This window comes from Silurus meridionalis, chromosome 12, assembly GCF_014805685.1.
Source record: "Silurus meridionalis isolate SWU-2019-XX chromosome 12, ASM1480568v1, whole genome shotgun sequence".
NCBI lineage: Eukaryota > Metazoa > Chordata > Actinopteri > Siluriformes > Siluridae > Silurus > Silurus meridionalis.
In genome coordinates, this window is record NC_060895.1 from 19,922,781 (window position 1) to 19,940,698 (window position 17,918).

Below are 17,918 nucleotides of genomic sequence, written 5' to 3' on the forward strand. Positions count from 1 at the left end.
ACAGCAAACATGGTCCTAAGAACAATACCCAGTCACCACAGATACTTTTAAGTTCAAACTTACTGTGTTACTGAACACAACTGAACCAAATTACATCCACACTCTTAGAATACAAGGCCTTGCATTCCACCTACACAAAGTGTATATTTCATTGTATGTGTCATTTATGAATCCAGACTGTTTTTGCATTGTTTTTCTTTCCAGTATTTTTATATAGTTTCTGACCTTACAATATAATTTGTGACCAAATTGACATAACTTCTCCTACAGATATACCCCATGTCCCTCCTCTGCACATGTTCAAACCATCTCAATCTCACCTCCTTCACCTTGTCTCCTACATGCGCTGTCCCTAATAAACCTAATAAACTCATTTCTAATCCTGTCCATCCTCGTCACTCCCAACGAAAACCTCAACATTTTTAGCTCTGCTACCTCCAGCTCCATCTTCTCTCTTTTAATTAATGCCATTGTCTCTAAACCATACAATATCACAGGTCTCACCAGAGTCCTATAAACTTTCCCTTGCACTCTTGCAGATACCCTTCTATCACAATTTACTCACCACAGTCTTATACACTTTCTCTTTTACTCTTGCAGATACCCTTCTATCACAGCCATAAGGGTTTCACAAGCCAGTGCACTATCCGGGTCCCAAGCCCGGATAAACTGGGAGGGTTGCGTTAGTAAGGGCATTCAGCATAAAACGTGCCAAATCAAATATGCGGGTCGGAAAATAAAAAAGTATATCAAATAAAAAATGTTGTTGTAATTCCAAAAATATTTGGGATAGAGGTATGTATGCAAACATTATAGCCTTAAAACATTTATTTCTGTTTGACATAATATATTGCAAATAAATGGCATCAGATCCTTTTGTCCCAATTATGTTTTGTCCAACAAAATTTAAACCAAAACATAAAGTTCTGTTTACCCAGTAGTTTTTATTTATTAGTTCAAAAGAAAAATAATGTTTTTATCTAATAAAAGTGGATCATTTTCATTTAGAGCTTTAAGAACAAATGTAGAAAAGTACATTTCAAATATTAAATATACATACATTACAAGAAAATTCATATAATGGTACAAACTAATATGTAGCCTAGAAATGAATAAAGTGTTGAATAAAATGTGATCATAAGTTTTATCTGAAATGTGTGTAAACTTAAGGTTTCCTACTTTCAACTTTTGAAAATATTTTGAATAACTTATTTTTTATCTCCTTGGTTCTAAAGCAGTATATGAAAGGATTAACTAAAGATGGGCCGATAATTGATCCCACCATCAAGCCATTTCTTTCCTCCAGTGTTAAAAGTAAACCAATCCTGGTGAGAACTATTCGTGTGAAACAAGGTACATAATAGCAGACTATGACTATAATGTGACTTAAACATGTATGTATAGCCTTTTTCTTATCAGAGTTTGAGTTCATTTTGAAACAACAATAACAATATGTATATAAGATAAGCAGATGAAACTGAATGTAACAAAAATTAAGCAACTTGTTAAAATAGATATAGTATTAAAATATGGTTCTGGGTCTGCACAGCTTGCCCTTGTAATAGATGCATAGTCACAAAACATGTACTTCAGCGTAAAGTAACAAACTGGTAGAGGAACAACAGAAGCAGGCAAAATAAACATGGTTGAAGCTCCCACCAGCCACAGTGAAATAATGATAAAAAAACATCGACAATTTGTCATAACAGTAGGATACCAAAATGGACTTCCTATAGCAATAAAACGGTCAAATGCCATGACAGCAATTGCAAACGTCTCCATTGTTGCTCCTAAATGGAAGGTGAACATCTGAACAATGCATGAATTGTAGTATATAGTTTTATACCCGACAAGAAGAATACCTATCATAGTTGGACATGAGCTTGTACAGTGAACCATATCTACAAGTGCTAAATGGCAGATAAAAATGTACATTGGCTGGTGCAGACGTTTATCCATTATGATAAAGCCAATGTTTGCAATGTTACAAATCATAGTAAGTACATACAGTATCAGCATGATCACTCCAACAGCCAGAGGTCTTTGTACAGTGTCAAATCCAACAAAAACAAATTCAATAGTGGCTTTCCCAGAATTGTTTTGAAATGACATGATGGACTAAAGTGCTGTTAATTTTAAATAATCAAAAATAATGTGCGAGACAATCATTTGTAAAAAAAAAAAAATATTTCTGCAGAACATTTGGAATTCAAAAAGCATGACTAATGTCACTAATTTATTTGTCAGATGAGATACATTAACAGCTGCCTAAAGAAACATTTGACGTATAAAATAAGATGGATGTTTATTTATATGCATTACTATGTTTTTCATGAAGACGCTAATTAGGTAATCCTAAGTACAACCCTATTCCCCTCCCATTTTACCTGGCAACATATCGGAAATGATTTCTTCCTAAGTTTTCTGGTCTCAAATTGATGCCATCAATTTGTCATTTATAGTACTAATATGCAGTATACGGTTTACCTTTCTCTGCACAGTTTCTCTTAATTTATTTGCTATTTATGTCGCTGGTTGGATGCTAATTTCTGTTTTTCAGTGACACCGAGTAAAAGAACAGTGACAGTGACAATAATTTTGACATTAAACACAATAAACCTAACGTACGCTATATGAAAATGTACATTTACATTTATGCCATTAATGGCTTTTATGAAGCAATAGAACATTTGTGAACATCTTAACATTGCATTTTTTTTTTAATGTATTGGTAATGTTTTACAAAATGACTAATTGAAATTTAATGAATTGAAAAATCAGAAATACCACTTGTATGACCAGAGAATTTCTTTGCCAGAATTGGCACCCAATTACAATTTTCAGAATACAGGCCTACGAACATTGCCGACAAGAACTACAACACCTAGTCACCACAGACTTTCTCGTGTTCAAGCACAATATCTTACTGATTTCACACACCTGAAGTCAGTTACAATTACAGCCACACTAACAGTATATAAGGACCCATGTTCCACTTACTGTATATACATTAAGTATATATGATGTGTTTTTTCTGTTAGTTGAGGCTAGAATGTTTATTCATAGAGTATTTCTGCAACTGTGTTTGTAGTTTGCCTTCACTGTGACAAATAAATTTAAATTTCATTAAAAAATATATGAACATTTAGAAGTGGACAGACTTGTGTCATAGCTGAAAAAATAGATAAGTGCCACACAGCATAGACTCGCAAGCAAGTACAATTGTCTAACAATTTATTTGTCTCATTGATTGGACAAACTCTGGTTATATTTAGTTGATAATATTAACTTTCTATTTTACTGAGACAAGCAAAAGCAAAAATATGTTATTTATTATAATAATAATTATTACCAAAATGTATTAGTTTAGTTTATGGGCTTGTATGTCATTCAAACTGAGCATATTAAAATCCATAATCTATGTGAGTAGTACTTAATGAACATATGAATGTACATGAAAGTGGTTATATCACTCTATTTGAGAGGCATACATTGTATTATATGTATTGTATTACATTGATTTACATACAGATTTGTGAACAATATTTAAGACAAATAGGACTTTTTTACACAAAAGGCCTATTTGTCTTAAATATTGTTCACAAATCTGTCTAAATCTGTGTTAGTGAGCACTTCTCCTTTGCCCAGATAATCCATCCACCTCACAGGTGTGGCATATCAAGATGCTGATTAGACAGCATGATTATTTCACAGGTATGCCTTAGGCTGGCCACAATAAAAGGCCACTCTAAAATGTGCAGTTTTACGGTATTGGGGTGGTCCGAAAACCAGTCAGCATCTCGTGTGACCACTATTTGCGTCACACAGTGCAACACATCTCCTTTGCATAGAGGCTATTGATTTTGGCCTGTGGAATGTATGCAGGAACTGGAACACGCCATTGTATATGCCAGTGATGACAACGAGCATGCAGATGAGCTTCTCTGTGACGGCTTCTGACAGTTTGAGCAGAAATTCTTTGGTTATGCAAATCGATTGTTGCAGCAGCTGTCCGGGAGGCTGGTCTCAGACAATCTTTGAAGTGAAGGTGCTGGATGTGGAGGTCCTGGGCTGGTGTGGTTACATGTGATCTGCAGTTGTGAGGCTGGTTGGATGTACTGCCAAATTCTCTGAAACGGCTTATGGTAGAAAAATGAACATTCAATTCACGGGCAACAGCTCTGGTGGACCTTTCTGCAGTCAACATGCCAATTGTAGGCTTCCTCAAAACTTGCGACATCTGTGGCATTGTGCTGTGTAATAAAACACATTGCACATTTTAGAGTGGCCTTTTATTGTGGCCAGCCTAAGGCACACTTGTGGAATAATCATGCTATATAACCAGCTTTTTGATATGTCACACCTGTGGGGTGGATTTAGACAGATTTAGACAGATTTGTGAACAATATTTGAGAGATATAGGCCTTTTGTGTAAACAGAAAAAGTCTTAGGTCTTTGAGTTCAGTTAATGAAAAAATGGGGGCAGAAATATGTGTTGTGTTTATAATTTTGTTCAGTGTATATACAGTGAAACTGCATAGAGAACAGTAAAATCTTATTTAAAAAAATAATATTAAAATATTTGATTTAAAATGAGGTAATGATCTGACATTATTGAAATACTGTGCCACTTTGCTCTTTACTTACATGAAGAGATAACATGTAAGTATATGAAGTACAGTATGTGAATTGATATAATTTGTTATATGAGTCTATGAAGCTATATAGCAAATATAGTACAGAATATATGATGCATTTTATTATGCATTTTTAGTGTATATCTGCTTGTAGGCTTCCTTGTGACCTTCGAAATGAAAACTTCTGTCTGGGGAAGAGCAGTTATAGAGCAAAATATATTCTTTCGTCTTCCCAATTAGCGGTCGCCACATATCATCAGTCTTCATACCCCCTTGTCTTCTACATCTGCCTCTTTCAAACCAACTACCTGTATGTGTTCCCTCACCGCATTCATAAACCTCTTCCTTGGCCTTCCTCTTTTCCTCTTCCTAGCAGCTCCATCCTCAGCATTCCCCATATATATACACAATATAACCCATGCCTCTCCTCTGCACATGTCCAAACCATCTCATTCTCTCCTCCCTCACCTTGTTTTCAAAACATCCTACATGCGCTGTCTCTCTAATAAACTCATTTCTAATCCTTTTTTTCCTCGTCAGTCCCAACGAAAACCTCAACATCTTTAGCTCTGCTACCTCTAGCTCCACCTCCTGTTTTTAGTCAATGCCACTGTCTCTAAACCATACAACATTGCAGGTCTCACCAGATTCAAATAAACTTTCCCTTTCAAATACTGCAGATACTCTTCTATCACAATTAATTTCTGCTGCTCTTCTCCACCCACTCCACCCTGCCTACACTCTTTTCTTCACTTCTCTACCACACTCTCTATTACTTTGCACTGTTGACCCCAGGTACCTGAACTCCTCAACCTTCTCCACCTCTTCTCCCTGCAACCGCACCATTCTACTGCCCTCTCTTTCATTCACACACATGTACTCTGTCTTACTCCTTCTGACTTTCAAGCAATAATTTTTATCTTGAATCTTTATATGTAGTTGTTTTTATATATTTTGCTAAAATGACATACAATTATATAAGATTACAATTATTAGGGTTTTTTTGGGAAATAGTACAAACTGGAATAGACATATGTAATAAAGAATATATCTGGTATAACCCATAAACATAAAACTTGACAGGTATAGATCAAAGGTCATAGTGAAAGGTTCAAGATCATGGGGGAGGGGGCAATAATATTGCGTTAATTATTGACAGGTGTAGAGCTCTTCTTTTGACTTAATAAGTTTAGTTTTTTGTAACTTAATGTTGGTAGGTGTAAGACAAAGGGGGGTTTATTGTTGTGTGAAAAGTTAAACCCCCTTGGAAGTTTTGAAAAAAATTTTTATACAGACACAGACACAAACACACCTACACACACACACACACACACACACACACACACACACACACACACACATTTAGGTGTCATTTGTTCCATTAGTGTGTCAGGGCCGGAATCCCACCTTGGACATTAAACATTGACAGGTGTATTGAACTCAAGAATTCTTTGGACACAATTAGTTTAGTTTGTTGTATCTTAATGTTGGTAGGTGTAAGACAAAGGGGGTTTATAGCTGTATGTGAAAAGTTGATCTTGTTAAATGTTGATGTTCCATTAGTATGACATAGCCTGAATCCCACCGCATTTGTTAAAAGAAATGTAAACACACACACACATACACACACAAGTACACACAGAAGTACACACACACACACACGCACGTAATAATTTAATAATTGCATTAATTCTCTCAGTCTAAGATACCTGTCTAATGCAGTGCTCCATTATATTGTGTTTCTCTATAATATTTATGGTTCTTATAGCCATGGCATCATAATGATGCTGTTAAGAGGTGAATTGGTTCAGGTAGGACTCTACTAAAGGCCTATGTATGAATGCACACCTGCCAATGGGTCACATCGAATCTGAACCAATTCCAGAAATAGAAGAATTTACCCGAGATAGAATGCCTGTCCATCACAAATCACCAGGCAACAGTGAAGTTACATTTGTAAAATATATTTCTTATTGGTAAGTTACTATTGAATAACAATAGCTAGTTAAAACTGCCATACCTGATGGGACCAATCAAAGACACTGAAATCATCAATTTTAATAGTTGTTCATGAAAAGAAAAGCTCGCTGTTTTAACATGATGTGTTTTCTGTGGTGTTGCTGCATTGTCATAATAATATAACATTGAGTTATGGAGAAAAAAACTTTATGTCCCTAATGCAAACAGGTGTTTATAAAAAGGTCAGGCCTTATATTTAAAAAGGAGTTAATACCTGGGAAGTGGTTGTATTTCCTTTTAAAATGTAGACCATTCTAGACAAAATGTTGAAATAGGAAATACTTGTTCTACACCATCCATCATCATCATTATTATTGAAACCTGATAAAAAAATGTATGTATACTATTTATAAAATAAATGATTAGCTAATATCAGGTGAGTCAAGGCCAATTAGATACAATGTTTGTCTTTTCACCATTCAGATTGTAAGAAAAATAAATAATGAGCTTTGTGTGTGCATGCACATGTGTGCTCATGTGTATACAGCTTTGTTATGCTGTTTCCTTAGAGAATGCATTAGAAGTTTTTGCTCCTTAACCTCTCAAGGGCATCCAGGGATAATTACTGGTAAACATGTGCATAATTAAGACTACAGGGAAGGTGGCTAATTGGTGAACTTTTTCTGTTTGTGTCACAGTGTATTCATTTTGGTATACTTTCAAATTAAATCCCCTGTTTCATGTAAGTTAATAGCAGGTAATTAGAGAGCAAGTTTCTGAAAGGATTGCATCACATTGTGTCAGGTGAATGTAGTTTATTGCAAGAACAAATTATTTGCTTGTCAAATCTGTTCATGATTTGGTTCTGACCTTTTATAATGTACACCTAAGAATGTTCAGCTAACAACAACATACATTTTACCCCATGTACCCCAAGTGTCTCAGGATGTCTTATACTATTAAAATAATACTTTTTTTTCATTCAGGGCATAGGGAATAGATATAATTTAATTTACCTATTAACAGAGTTACCCCATGGGGAGTAATAAAATAAATCACACAAAATCCCAATAGATAATATCCACACCAGTGCAAAAGACTTGTCTCAAGAGATTTGTCCATTGTGAGGCCTGTTTGCATGTATACAGCAAGAACTAAAAACTAAATGTTTTTACATGAACCCTGGTCAGATAGTAGATAGTGGTGGCTATATTATAACAAAATATCACTAGATGCAGGTAAAGATGCAAAGAGACTATGTTTTAACTGATTATGTGCACATGAACCAAGACTTTTTTATTTTTTTTTATTTTTTGCAGACAATTCCACTGCTTATTTTTATCTTGGAATCCTTTCCCAAATTGTTTTTAAAGCTGTTATAGCCTTTTGAAAGCATATATTTTATTGCCCATTATTGCAGCAACTGTATAATGTGACGACGAGACGCTGACCTTTGCACAAAGGAGGCGATACGCTCTGAACCACTGACAGGGTGCTGAATAGACATGGCTGGAGAAAGATAATAAGCAGGGCAGCTCATCAGCATTAATGAGCAGCGAGGAGAATATAAAAGGACGCTAGGAGGCTACATGATGGAGATGATTTTGCTACACAGTAATGGTCAAACTTGCTCTTTCTTTAGTTAGCAGCAGCAGCGGAGTTGACTCCCAGAGCCCCACACTGCACCTTGTGATGAGAGAGACAATACTTGGCTCATTGCTCATCAGATCGCTTTGACCTCCTTTTACCAGCATCACTGCATGGCAGGCTCCAACTCCTGCCTATGAGCTGACACATTCTCACACACACACACACACACACACACACACACACACACACACACACACACACACACACACACACCCCTCTTATGACACCCTCACTAAAGGCACTCCATTCCCCCTCTCTTCTGAATGATTTACATTAACAACACCATCATTGTACATATACACCTTGTTCTTGTGTGTATCATTTCTGTGCTCTCCCATTGCTGCAGTGTGGCGCTACACTGGTGGAGAATGTGGATTTAAAAACAGACTTGTAAATTTCCATAAAAAAACATATATCATCATAGACCAAATGTTCCAAACTGACCAAACATCTCCTGTAGACCAACCTCTAACAACAGGGGGTTCACCCAGGTGATAGCCGAGGGAGTTAATTGCATCAGATAGGTGCTCCGGAAAACTAAAGAGGTGACTACATCAACCTTAACTCACACAGGAGGCGCAATGCCTCATAACACAAATGTCTACGACCGACAAGGTGGAAATATTCTGCAGGGATGCAGGCAGTGTGGCATAGAGATGCAGTGTCTTGTTCCCTCTTGGAACCATGTTTAAATATGTAACCTGGAGACGTTCCCCTCCAGGAACTCCTGCTTCAGAAACACTTTGGGAACGTGAGTCTAAATCAAGCCAGACTGACCAATCCCTGCCTAGTGTGGACAGGCACAGCTAGGGCAAAAGACAGAGTAAACTTCAGGAAAAGAAGGGGCCACAGAGAGGACCTGAAGATCCCCTACTCTTCTGAGAGAGAAGATGGCTAAGAGGAACACAGTCTTAACCATGAGGAACCTCACAGGTACCTCAGTCAGAGGCTCAAAGGGAGGCTTTGACAGGGCCTCCAAGATAATGGGCCAGGCACTCTAGGTCATACTGGAGGCCTAATATTGGTAAGCTTTGGCCCTAAAAGCAAACCTTAGGAACTTCCTGTGAGCTGGAAGGTTGTAAAAAACGTTGTACCGCCACCCGGCCGCAAAATGGACATTGTACCATCGCCTGGCCACAAAAAGTACGTTGTTGCACGGCCTGGCCGCCAAGGGATTGCCTTACCACCACCAGACCATGAAAAGGAGGTCTTACTGCCGCCGGACTGAGCAACGTCTCATCTCCAAGCTCCTCAGAAGGTGACGTCTCGCCTTCAAGCACCTCAGAAGGCTACGTCTCATGTCCAAGCTCCTCAGAAGGCGATGTCTCACCTCCAAGTCCCTCCGACGGCAGCATCATGCCGCCAAGTTCCTCTGAAGGCAGCGTCAGGCTTTAAGTCCCCTCCGAAGGCGACGTCAGGCTTCAAGTCCCCTCCAAAGACACCCACGCAATCCAGGGTCCCTCAGAAGCTGTCGCTGCGAACCTAGGTCCCTCCGAGAGAGACAACAGGGTCCAAGACTCCGCAGAAAGTACCGTCGCACTTCAAAGTTTCTCTGAAGGCGACAACGTGGTCAGAGATTCATCCAAGGATGCTGTCGAGCCTCAAACACCTGTAGAGAGCACCACAGTACCTCGGACACCCATAGAGGACACCCTTATACTCCTGAATCCTGCCGAGGGCGCCATCATGCCCCAGAGTCCACCAAGGGCACCACCGTGCTCCTGAAGTCTGTCAAGGGCACCGTTGGACCCCGGTGTTGGCTCCAAACCTCCACAGGGGCGTCACTTCATCCCTGAACTTAGCAGAGGGCATTTTCCAGCCTCTATTCTCTGCCGAGGACATAGTTCTGCTCCCGATCTCCGCTGAGTGCATTGTTTGGCCTCTGTGGATTACTAACGTTCCGTGGATTACTCAAATTCTGTGGATTACTTACGTGTCTGGGGATTACTCAAATTCTGTGGATTACTTGCATTCCGTGGATATTTCCCTATCGGATTATACCAACTTTACGGATTTAACCCGTGTTACGGTTCGTATGCTCTCTAACCGTGTGTGTGTGTGTTTTGCAGTAATACCATAAACCATGATAGAGCTACTTCCGCTTTCGATTCGTGGTCCGTACCCTGACAACTGTTCTTCTTAAATTTATTTAGTATATTGGACAATTTTTTGCCTTTGAACCAGGAGATAATTTTTAAGTTTTAACAATATACAAGAGCTCACTAAGATTCTCTCTAATCTTAAAAAGAACCATGAAGTAGGCCATTTGATATGGAGCCCAATAAAATAATTAAGGAAGATGGAAGATAAACAGGCCAGATATAAAGAGTATAATTTGTCAGCAGCATTGTATTGGGTTGGCCATTAGAATTGTATTTTTACTCTAACAGTGTATCCTATGATAAAGTTAGCGGGGATCACAAATAGACATATAGTGACACTATTCTGTCAGCAGACAGCATCATCAAACACCCTGAAGGAGGTAGGAAGCCTGAAAACTCCATGTGTATATTCAGGATAAAGAGTTGAAAGTACTTGTTAGAAAAAGATAACTTTAATTATCAAATGTCTTCAGCTGTGGAATGTACAGAAAAACTGTGAACTAATTTGGAGAGGTAAATCTCACATTGTTTTATTGACAAGGATTTTTTTTATGATATGCATTTTAATATTGTCACTGAAATGGTTATATTTGTATAGTTTATAATTAATTTATGTGTTAATTATTTTGTAATAACTTGAGAAAATACATACAATGCATTACATAAATGACTCAAAATGTTTCTGTACACTAGAGTACCTCAACCCTTTAACCGTCTGATATCTGAACATCAACGCATCATGCCTGAAGGAAATATTACCAATGTGAAGAATTTTTTCATTCTGTGTTTTCCTGGACTTCTTCCTGATTATTATGGCCTTGTCTCAGCGGGTATGTTTTGTGCATGTTATTGGGAAATTGACTATTTTTTGCACTGTATATAAAAGAAAAAAGTCTTTAAAACCTATGTATTTTATCATGCTAAATCTTGCTGCATCAGATGTACTGTTTAGTACCACAATTTTACCCAAGATGATTGCTAGATATTGGTTTGGAGACAGCTCAATTTCATTTGCAGGCTGCTTTATTCAGATGAATTTTGTCCACTATTTTGGTTCAGTTAATTCATTTATTCTAGCCATTATGGCATTTAATAGATATGTGGCAATCTGTTATCCCCTCAGATATGCTAATATTATCAAAGAATCCACTATATTGGGTTTATGTTTAACATGCTGGCTGATAGCTGAACCCACAATCTTTTCTATAGTTTTCAGGGCAACCACTCTTTCTTATTGTGCTTCCAACAAAGTCACGCATTGCTACTGTGACCATGGGTTTGTCACAAGGCTTTCATGCACTGACAGAACACCTAATGTATTTTCATACATTTTTATTGTGACAGTGTTTCGAACCTCATCCAGGTGTGGACCCTTAAAAGCTCTCTCCACGTGCAGTTCTCAGCTTTTAATTATCACCCTCTATTTTTTACCAAGGTGTATAAATTATTTAGGGACCTCTGTGGGTATCAATGTGGGTATACACAATAAGAAAGAGTGGTTGCCCTGAAAACTATAGAAATGATTGTGGGTTCAGCTATCAGCCAGCATGTTAAACATAAACCCAATATAGTGGATTCTTTGATAATATTAGCATCGATGTGCAAATATTTCTTATTCTTTTGTATAGTATGTTGCCCCCTATGATCAACCCAGTCATCTACTGTTTAAGGACAAATGAAGCTAAGGAATGCATTAAAAAAACATTTAAAATGTGATCCTTTTTCAGTTTTTTAAATGAAAGACTAGGGTTCTCTTTCTAACTTATTAATTAAATACATATAAAATTACATATTTTTTATGAATTGTTCTGCCACAAATATCAAAATAATTTTGGATTTCTAAAACTTGGATTTTGAGACCATTAGCAGTTTTTTATTAGTTTATGGTGCTATTTTTTAATCACCCTCTTTTTTTTGGCAAGATGTTTACATGTTTTAGTAACCACTATAGCTTTCAGTTAGAATAGAATTTAGATTTCTTTTTCCTCGATAGAATTTCGCATGTGACAGTTTTAAAATGCAATTTTTTTTTGTGTATTACGCTGTCAAATTTCAAGGTTTACACCCACAAATACAGTATAGGTAGGTAAAGAAATGTTAGACTTTGTCAATGATTTGAAAGAAATCAACACAAAATTAATTTAGAATTAAAGGCAAATAAAGCAAAAGTAAACAGCTTGCAACAAAAAAACTTTAATTAAATAAATAAACAAATAAATAAATACCAAAAAAACTGAAAGCTAGTTATCACATACCTCAGGTAATTCCATTATTGCAGTTTTTTTTTTTTTTTTCGGAGATATAGTTATTTACTTATGTGTTTGTTTATTTGTGTGTTTAATTTTAACATTAAATAATAAAAACTGGGATAAAAAATATCATAATATATATTAATACAATCATAATAATTCATAATAATAGTTATAATAATTTAAACAACAATAAAACCCTAATTCCAAAAAGTTGGGACAATGTATAAAATGTAAATGAAAACAGAATGCAATGATCTGCAAATCTCATATCATTTACAGTAGAACATAGAGAACAATACATGTTTAAACTAGGGAAATGTACCATTTTAGTGAAAAGAATTAAGCTAATTAAGAATTTGATGGCTGCAACACATCTCAAACTAGTCAGGACTAGGCAACAATAGGCTGTAAATGTACTGTAAATGATGTACTGTTAATAAAAATAATTGGCTGGATGAACATTTTGCAACCGATTAAGTTAATTGGCAACAAGCCAGTAATTGGGTATAAAAAAAGTGGTACTTAGAGAGGCAGAGTCTCTTAGAAGTAAAGGTGAGCAGAGGTTCACAAATGTCTGTCTTCTCTTGGCCAAAGCTAATTTAAAATGGATTGAAGTGGAAAGACAAGTTTGAATCTAAATTTTTTTTGGAAAACCAGTGACACCACATCCTCCGGACTAAAGAGGAAAGGGACAAGCTCAGTACACAATACAGCATTTTTGATAGTATGGGCATGCATTAGTGCCTATGATAGGGGCAGGGTTCACATTTGGAGAGGCACAATCAATGGTGAAATAACAAAATAACAAATCCGAAAACAAAATAACACATCCAAAAACAAAATAACAAATCCGGAACAAATGAACAAATTCAAAAACAAAATAACAAATACGCAAACACATTAACAAATCTGAAAACACAACAACAATTCAGACAAACAGGAAAAGGTAGGTATAGTTTGTGAATGGAACACTTACTGATCATTGGACAAGACATCTGTCATTCAAAATATACAGGTATGAAATCTTATAACTTTGTTTCTTGTACATGTGTAAAGTTCTCTGTTTACTTTAAACTATTTTTTATTTCGATTAGTGCACCTTTAAATATAAGAAAAATAACAGAAGTATCTGTTAGTGTTTTCTTATTTGTTAATTTGTTTTCTTTTTGTGTTTTGCACTTCTTGGCCACTGTAGTGAAAGGTATACATTTTTTTTTAGGGAAGGTCTTGTATATTTCAGCAATACAATGCTAAACCTCATACTGCATCTGGTACATCAGCATGGCTTTGTAGTAGAAAAGACTTGACCTTTCACTAATTGAACACATTTGGCAAAATGAAATAAATAATATAAAGAAAAAACTGTTGATCAGGTAGAATAATGCATGGGAAAATATTATTTTCCCATAATTTTAGCAACTGGTCTCCTCAGTTCCCAGATGTATAAATAGAATATAATAAAATAGAATAGTGGTTATATAAAAAAGAGGACACATTTGTTTATACACATTTGTTAACTTTGCCCTGTCCTAGCTTTTGTGAGATGTGTCACAGCCATCACATTAAATAAAATACTTATTAATTATACTAAATGGAATATTTCTGCAGTTTAAACATTTGATATGTTTAACCCAGCCATTATGGTTGCACAAGCCAGTGCACTCTAGGTGCCGGCCCCAAGCCTGGATAAATTGGGGGAGTTGTGTTAGGAAGGGCATTCAACGTAAAACATGTGCCAAATCAAATATACAGATCAGAAATCAGAATTTCATACTGGATCAGTCGAGGCCCGGGTTACCAACAACCACCACAGGTATTGTTGGCCAACTGGTTACCAGTGGAAATTGGGCTACTGTTGGCCAAAGGAGGAGAAGGAGAGGAGGAAGACGCCTGGAGGTTAGGGTTGGTACATTAAATGTTGGTACTATGACTGGTAAAGGGGGAGAGGTAGCTGATATGATAGAGAGGGGAAAGGTAGATATGTTGTGTGTTCAGGAGACCAAGTGGAAAGTCAGTAAGGGCAGGAGCATTGGAGGGGGGTTTAAACTGTTCTATCATGGTGTAGATGGAAAGAGAAATGGTGTAGGGGTGATTCTGAAGGAAGAGTACAGTAAGAGTGTAGTGAAGGTTAAGAGAGTTTCTAATAGGGTGATGAACATGAAGGTGGAAGTTGAAGGGGTGATGATAAATCTCATCAGTGCTTATGCTCCACAAGTAAGTTGTGAGATGGAGGAGAAGGAAAAATTCTGGAATAAGTTAGATGGAGTGGTAAAAGGTGTAACTAGGAATGAACAATTGGTGATTGGGGCAGACATTAATGGGCATGTAGGTGAAGGGAACAGAGGTGATGAGGAGGTGATGGGTAGGTATAGCCTTAAGGAAAAGAATGTGGAAGGGCAGATGGTAGTAGATTTAGCTAAAAAGGATGGAAATGGCAGTGGTGAACACCTATTTTAAAAAGAAGGAGGCGCATAGGGTGACATATAAGAGTGAGGCAGGTGCACACAGGTGGACTATTTTCTATGCAGGAGATGCAACCATAAAAGAGATTCAAAAGTGTAAGGTGTTGGCAGGGGACAGTGTAGCTAAACAGCATTGGATGGTGGTCTGTAGGATGGTTTTGAAGGTGAAGAAGACGAGGAGAGTGAGGCCTGAAAGAAGAATAAGGTGGTGGAATAAGGAAGTGCAGGAAAGCAAAAGGAGAAAGAAGTTGGCAAATTTGGGATCAACAGAGTGATGAGAAAAGTAGGCAGGAGTACAAGGAGATGCGGCAGGTAAAGAGGGATGTGGCGAAAGCCAAGGAAAAGGCATATAAGGAGCTGTATGAGAAGTTAGACACTAAGGAAGAAGAAAAGGATTTGTACTAATTGGCCAGGCAGAGGAACCGGGCAGGGAAGGATGTGCTGCAAGTTAGATCAATAAAGTTAGGAGAGTGTGTTGAGAAGATGGAGGGAATATTTTGAGCAGCTGATGAATTAGGAAAATGGGAGAGAGAAAAGGTTGGTTGGAGATAGCAAAGCAGGAAGTGGATACAATTAGTAAGGAGGAAGTGAGAGCAGCGATTAAGAGGATGAAGAGTGCAAAGTCGGTAGGACCAGATGACATACCGCTAGAAGCATTGAGATGTTTAGGAAAGATGGCAGTGGAGTTTTTAACTAGATTGTTAAACAGGATTTTGGAAGATGAGAGGATGCCTGAGGAATGGAGAAGGAGAGTGCTGGTGCAGATCTTTAAGAATAAGGGAGATGTGCAGACCTGCAATAACTACAGGGAAATAAAGTTGATCAGTCACACCATGGAGTTATGGGAAAGAGTAGTAGAAGCCAGGCTGAGAGAAGAGGTGACCATCTGTGAGCAGCAGTATGGTTTCATGCTGAGGAAGAGCACCACAGATGCATTATTTGCTTTGAGAATGTTGATGGAGAAGTATAGAAAAGGTCAGAAGAAGTTGCATTGTGTGTTTGTAGATTTAGAGAAAGCATGCGATAGGGTGCCAAGAGAGGAGTTGTGATATTGTATGAGCAAGTCAGGTGTGTCAGAAAAGTATATGAGAGTGGTGCAGGACATGTATGAGGACAGTGTGACAGCAGGGAAATATGCAGTATGAACGACATACTGGTTTAAAGTGGAGGTTGGATTGCATCAAGGATCAGCTCTGAGCCCTTTCCTGTTTGCTGTGGTGATAGACAGGTTGACAGACAAGAGTCTCCCTGGACCATGATGTTTGCGGATGATATTGTTATTTGTGGTGAGAGTAGGAGGCAGGTGGAGAAGAGCCTGGAGAAGTGAAGGTACACACGGGAGAGAAGGGTAATGAAAGTCAGTAGGAGTAAGACAGAGTAGGTGTGTGAATGAGAGGGAGGGCAGTGGATTGGTGCAGTTGCAGGGAGAAGAGGTGGTGAAGGTGGAGTTCAGGTACCTGGGGCCAACAGTGAAAAGTAATGGAGAGTCTGTTAGAGAAGTGAAGAAAAGAGTGCAGGCAGGGTGGAGTGGGTGAAGAAGAAAGACAGGGGTGATATGTGATAGAAGGGTATCTGCAAGAGTGAAAGGTAAAGTTTATAGGACTGTGGTGAGACCTGTTATGCTGTATGGTTTAGAATAAAAGAATAGAATAGCCTTTATTTGTCACATATACATTACAGCACAGTAAAATTTGTTCTTCGCATATCCCAGCTTGCTTAGAAGCTGGGGTCAGAGCGCAGGGTTGGCCATGATACGGCACCCCTGGAGCATAGAGGGTTAAGGGCCTTGCTCAAGGGCCCAAGAGTGGAAGCTTGGCGATACCGGGGCTTGAACCCCCGACCTTCCGATCGGTAACCCATCGCCTTAACCCACTGGAGCTACCACTCCCCCCAGAGACAGTGGCATTGAGTAAAAGACAGGAGGTGGAGCTGGAGATAGCAAAGCTGAAGATGTTGATGGAGATATTTTCGTTAGGAGTGACGAGAATGGAAAGGATTAGAAACGAGATTATTAGAGGGACAGCGCATATAGGGTGTTTTGGAGATAAGGTGAGGGAGGCACGCTTAAGATGGTTTGGACATGTGCAGAGGAGGGACATGGGATATATCAGTACGAAAATGCTAAGGATTCAGCCGCTAGGAGGAAGGAAAAGAGGAAGGCAAAAGAGGAGGTTTATGGATGTGGTGAGGGAAGTCATGCAGGTAGTTGGTTTGAAAGAGGCAGATGTAGAGGACAGGGGGGGGAATGGAGACAGATGATCTGCTGTGGTGACCCCTAATGGAAGCAGTCAAAAGAAGAAGAAGAAGAATTTAGTGAAATAAAACACATACACCTAATCACTCCACCCAACCATGAAGGGGTGGGGTGGGGTGGGGGGTCACCACCAGAACACATGCAAAACCCTGGGTAGATGAGGTTAATATTGTTGCTTCTACTTCTGTATGCAGGACATGCAGTGGTGGCTGTAATGGAAGGAGACTTGTTGAAATGTGTTAATTGTGTTTCTTGTTATATTAAAGCCATTCATTCTTACAGCATGAGATATCTGTCTGTGGTTCACTGCACTATTCTACTATGTTTCTGTATAATATTTATGTTTTCTATAGCTGTGGCATTATAATGATGGTTTTATAAGGTGGATTCATTCATGTAGGACACCAATAAAAGATAGATAGATAGATAGATAGATAGATACAACTTTATTGTCATTGCATTGTACAGGTACACAGCAACGAAATGCAGTTTGGCATCTACCAGAAGTGCAAAATGTAGCAGTCGTGCAAAAGTGCAGATAAATATCTAGCATATTTACAGTGCAGATAACTATCTGGCATATTTACAGCAGTGGTATATAT

The 17,918-nt window shown here is 38.1% G+C and overlaps 2 protein-coding genes across 2 annotated transcripts; one reads left to right on the forward strand and one right to left on the reverse strand.

The window, feature by feature from the left end:
- Window positions 1–1,165: 1,165 nt before the first annotated feature.
- Window positions 1,166–2,112, reverse strand: LOC124394300 (olfactory receptor 6N1-like). The gene is given in 2 exon segments (XM_046862443.1): window positions 1,166–1,435; window positions 1,438–2,112. Coding segments are annotated over 2 exon segments (945 nt in total).
- An 8,975-nt stretch (window positions 2,113–11,087) lies between these two features.
- On the forward strand, window positions 11,088–12,052 carry LOC124394629 (olfactory receptor 52I2-like; the record flags this gene model as incomplete). Its single annotated transcript, XM_046862988.1, is given in 3 exon segments — window positions 11,088–11,185; window positions 11,187–11,843; window positions 11,941–12,052. Coding segments are annotated over 3 exon segments (867 nt in total), but the record flags the coding sequence as incomplete, so codon positions are not given.
- Window positions 12,053–17,918: the final 5,866 nt, after the last annotated feature.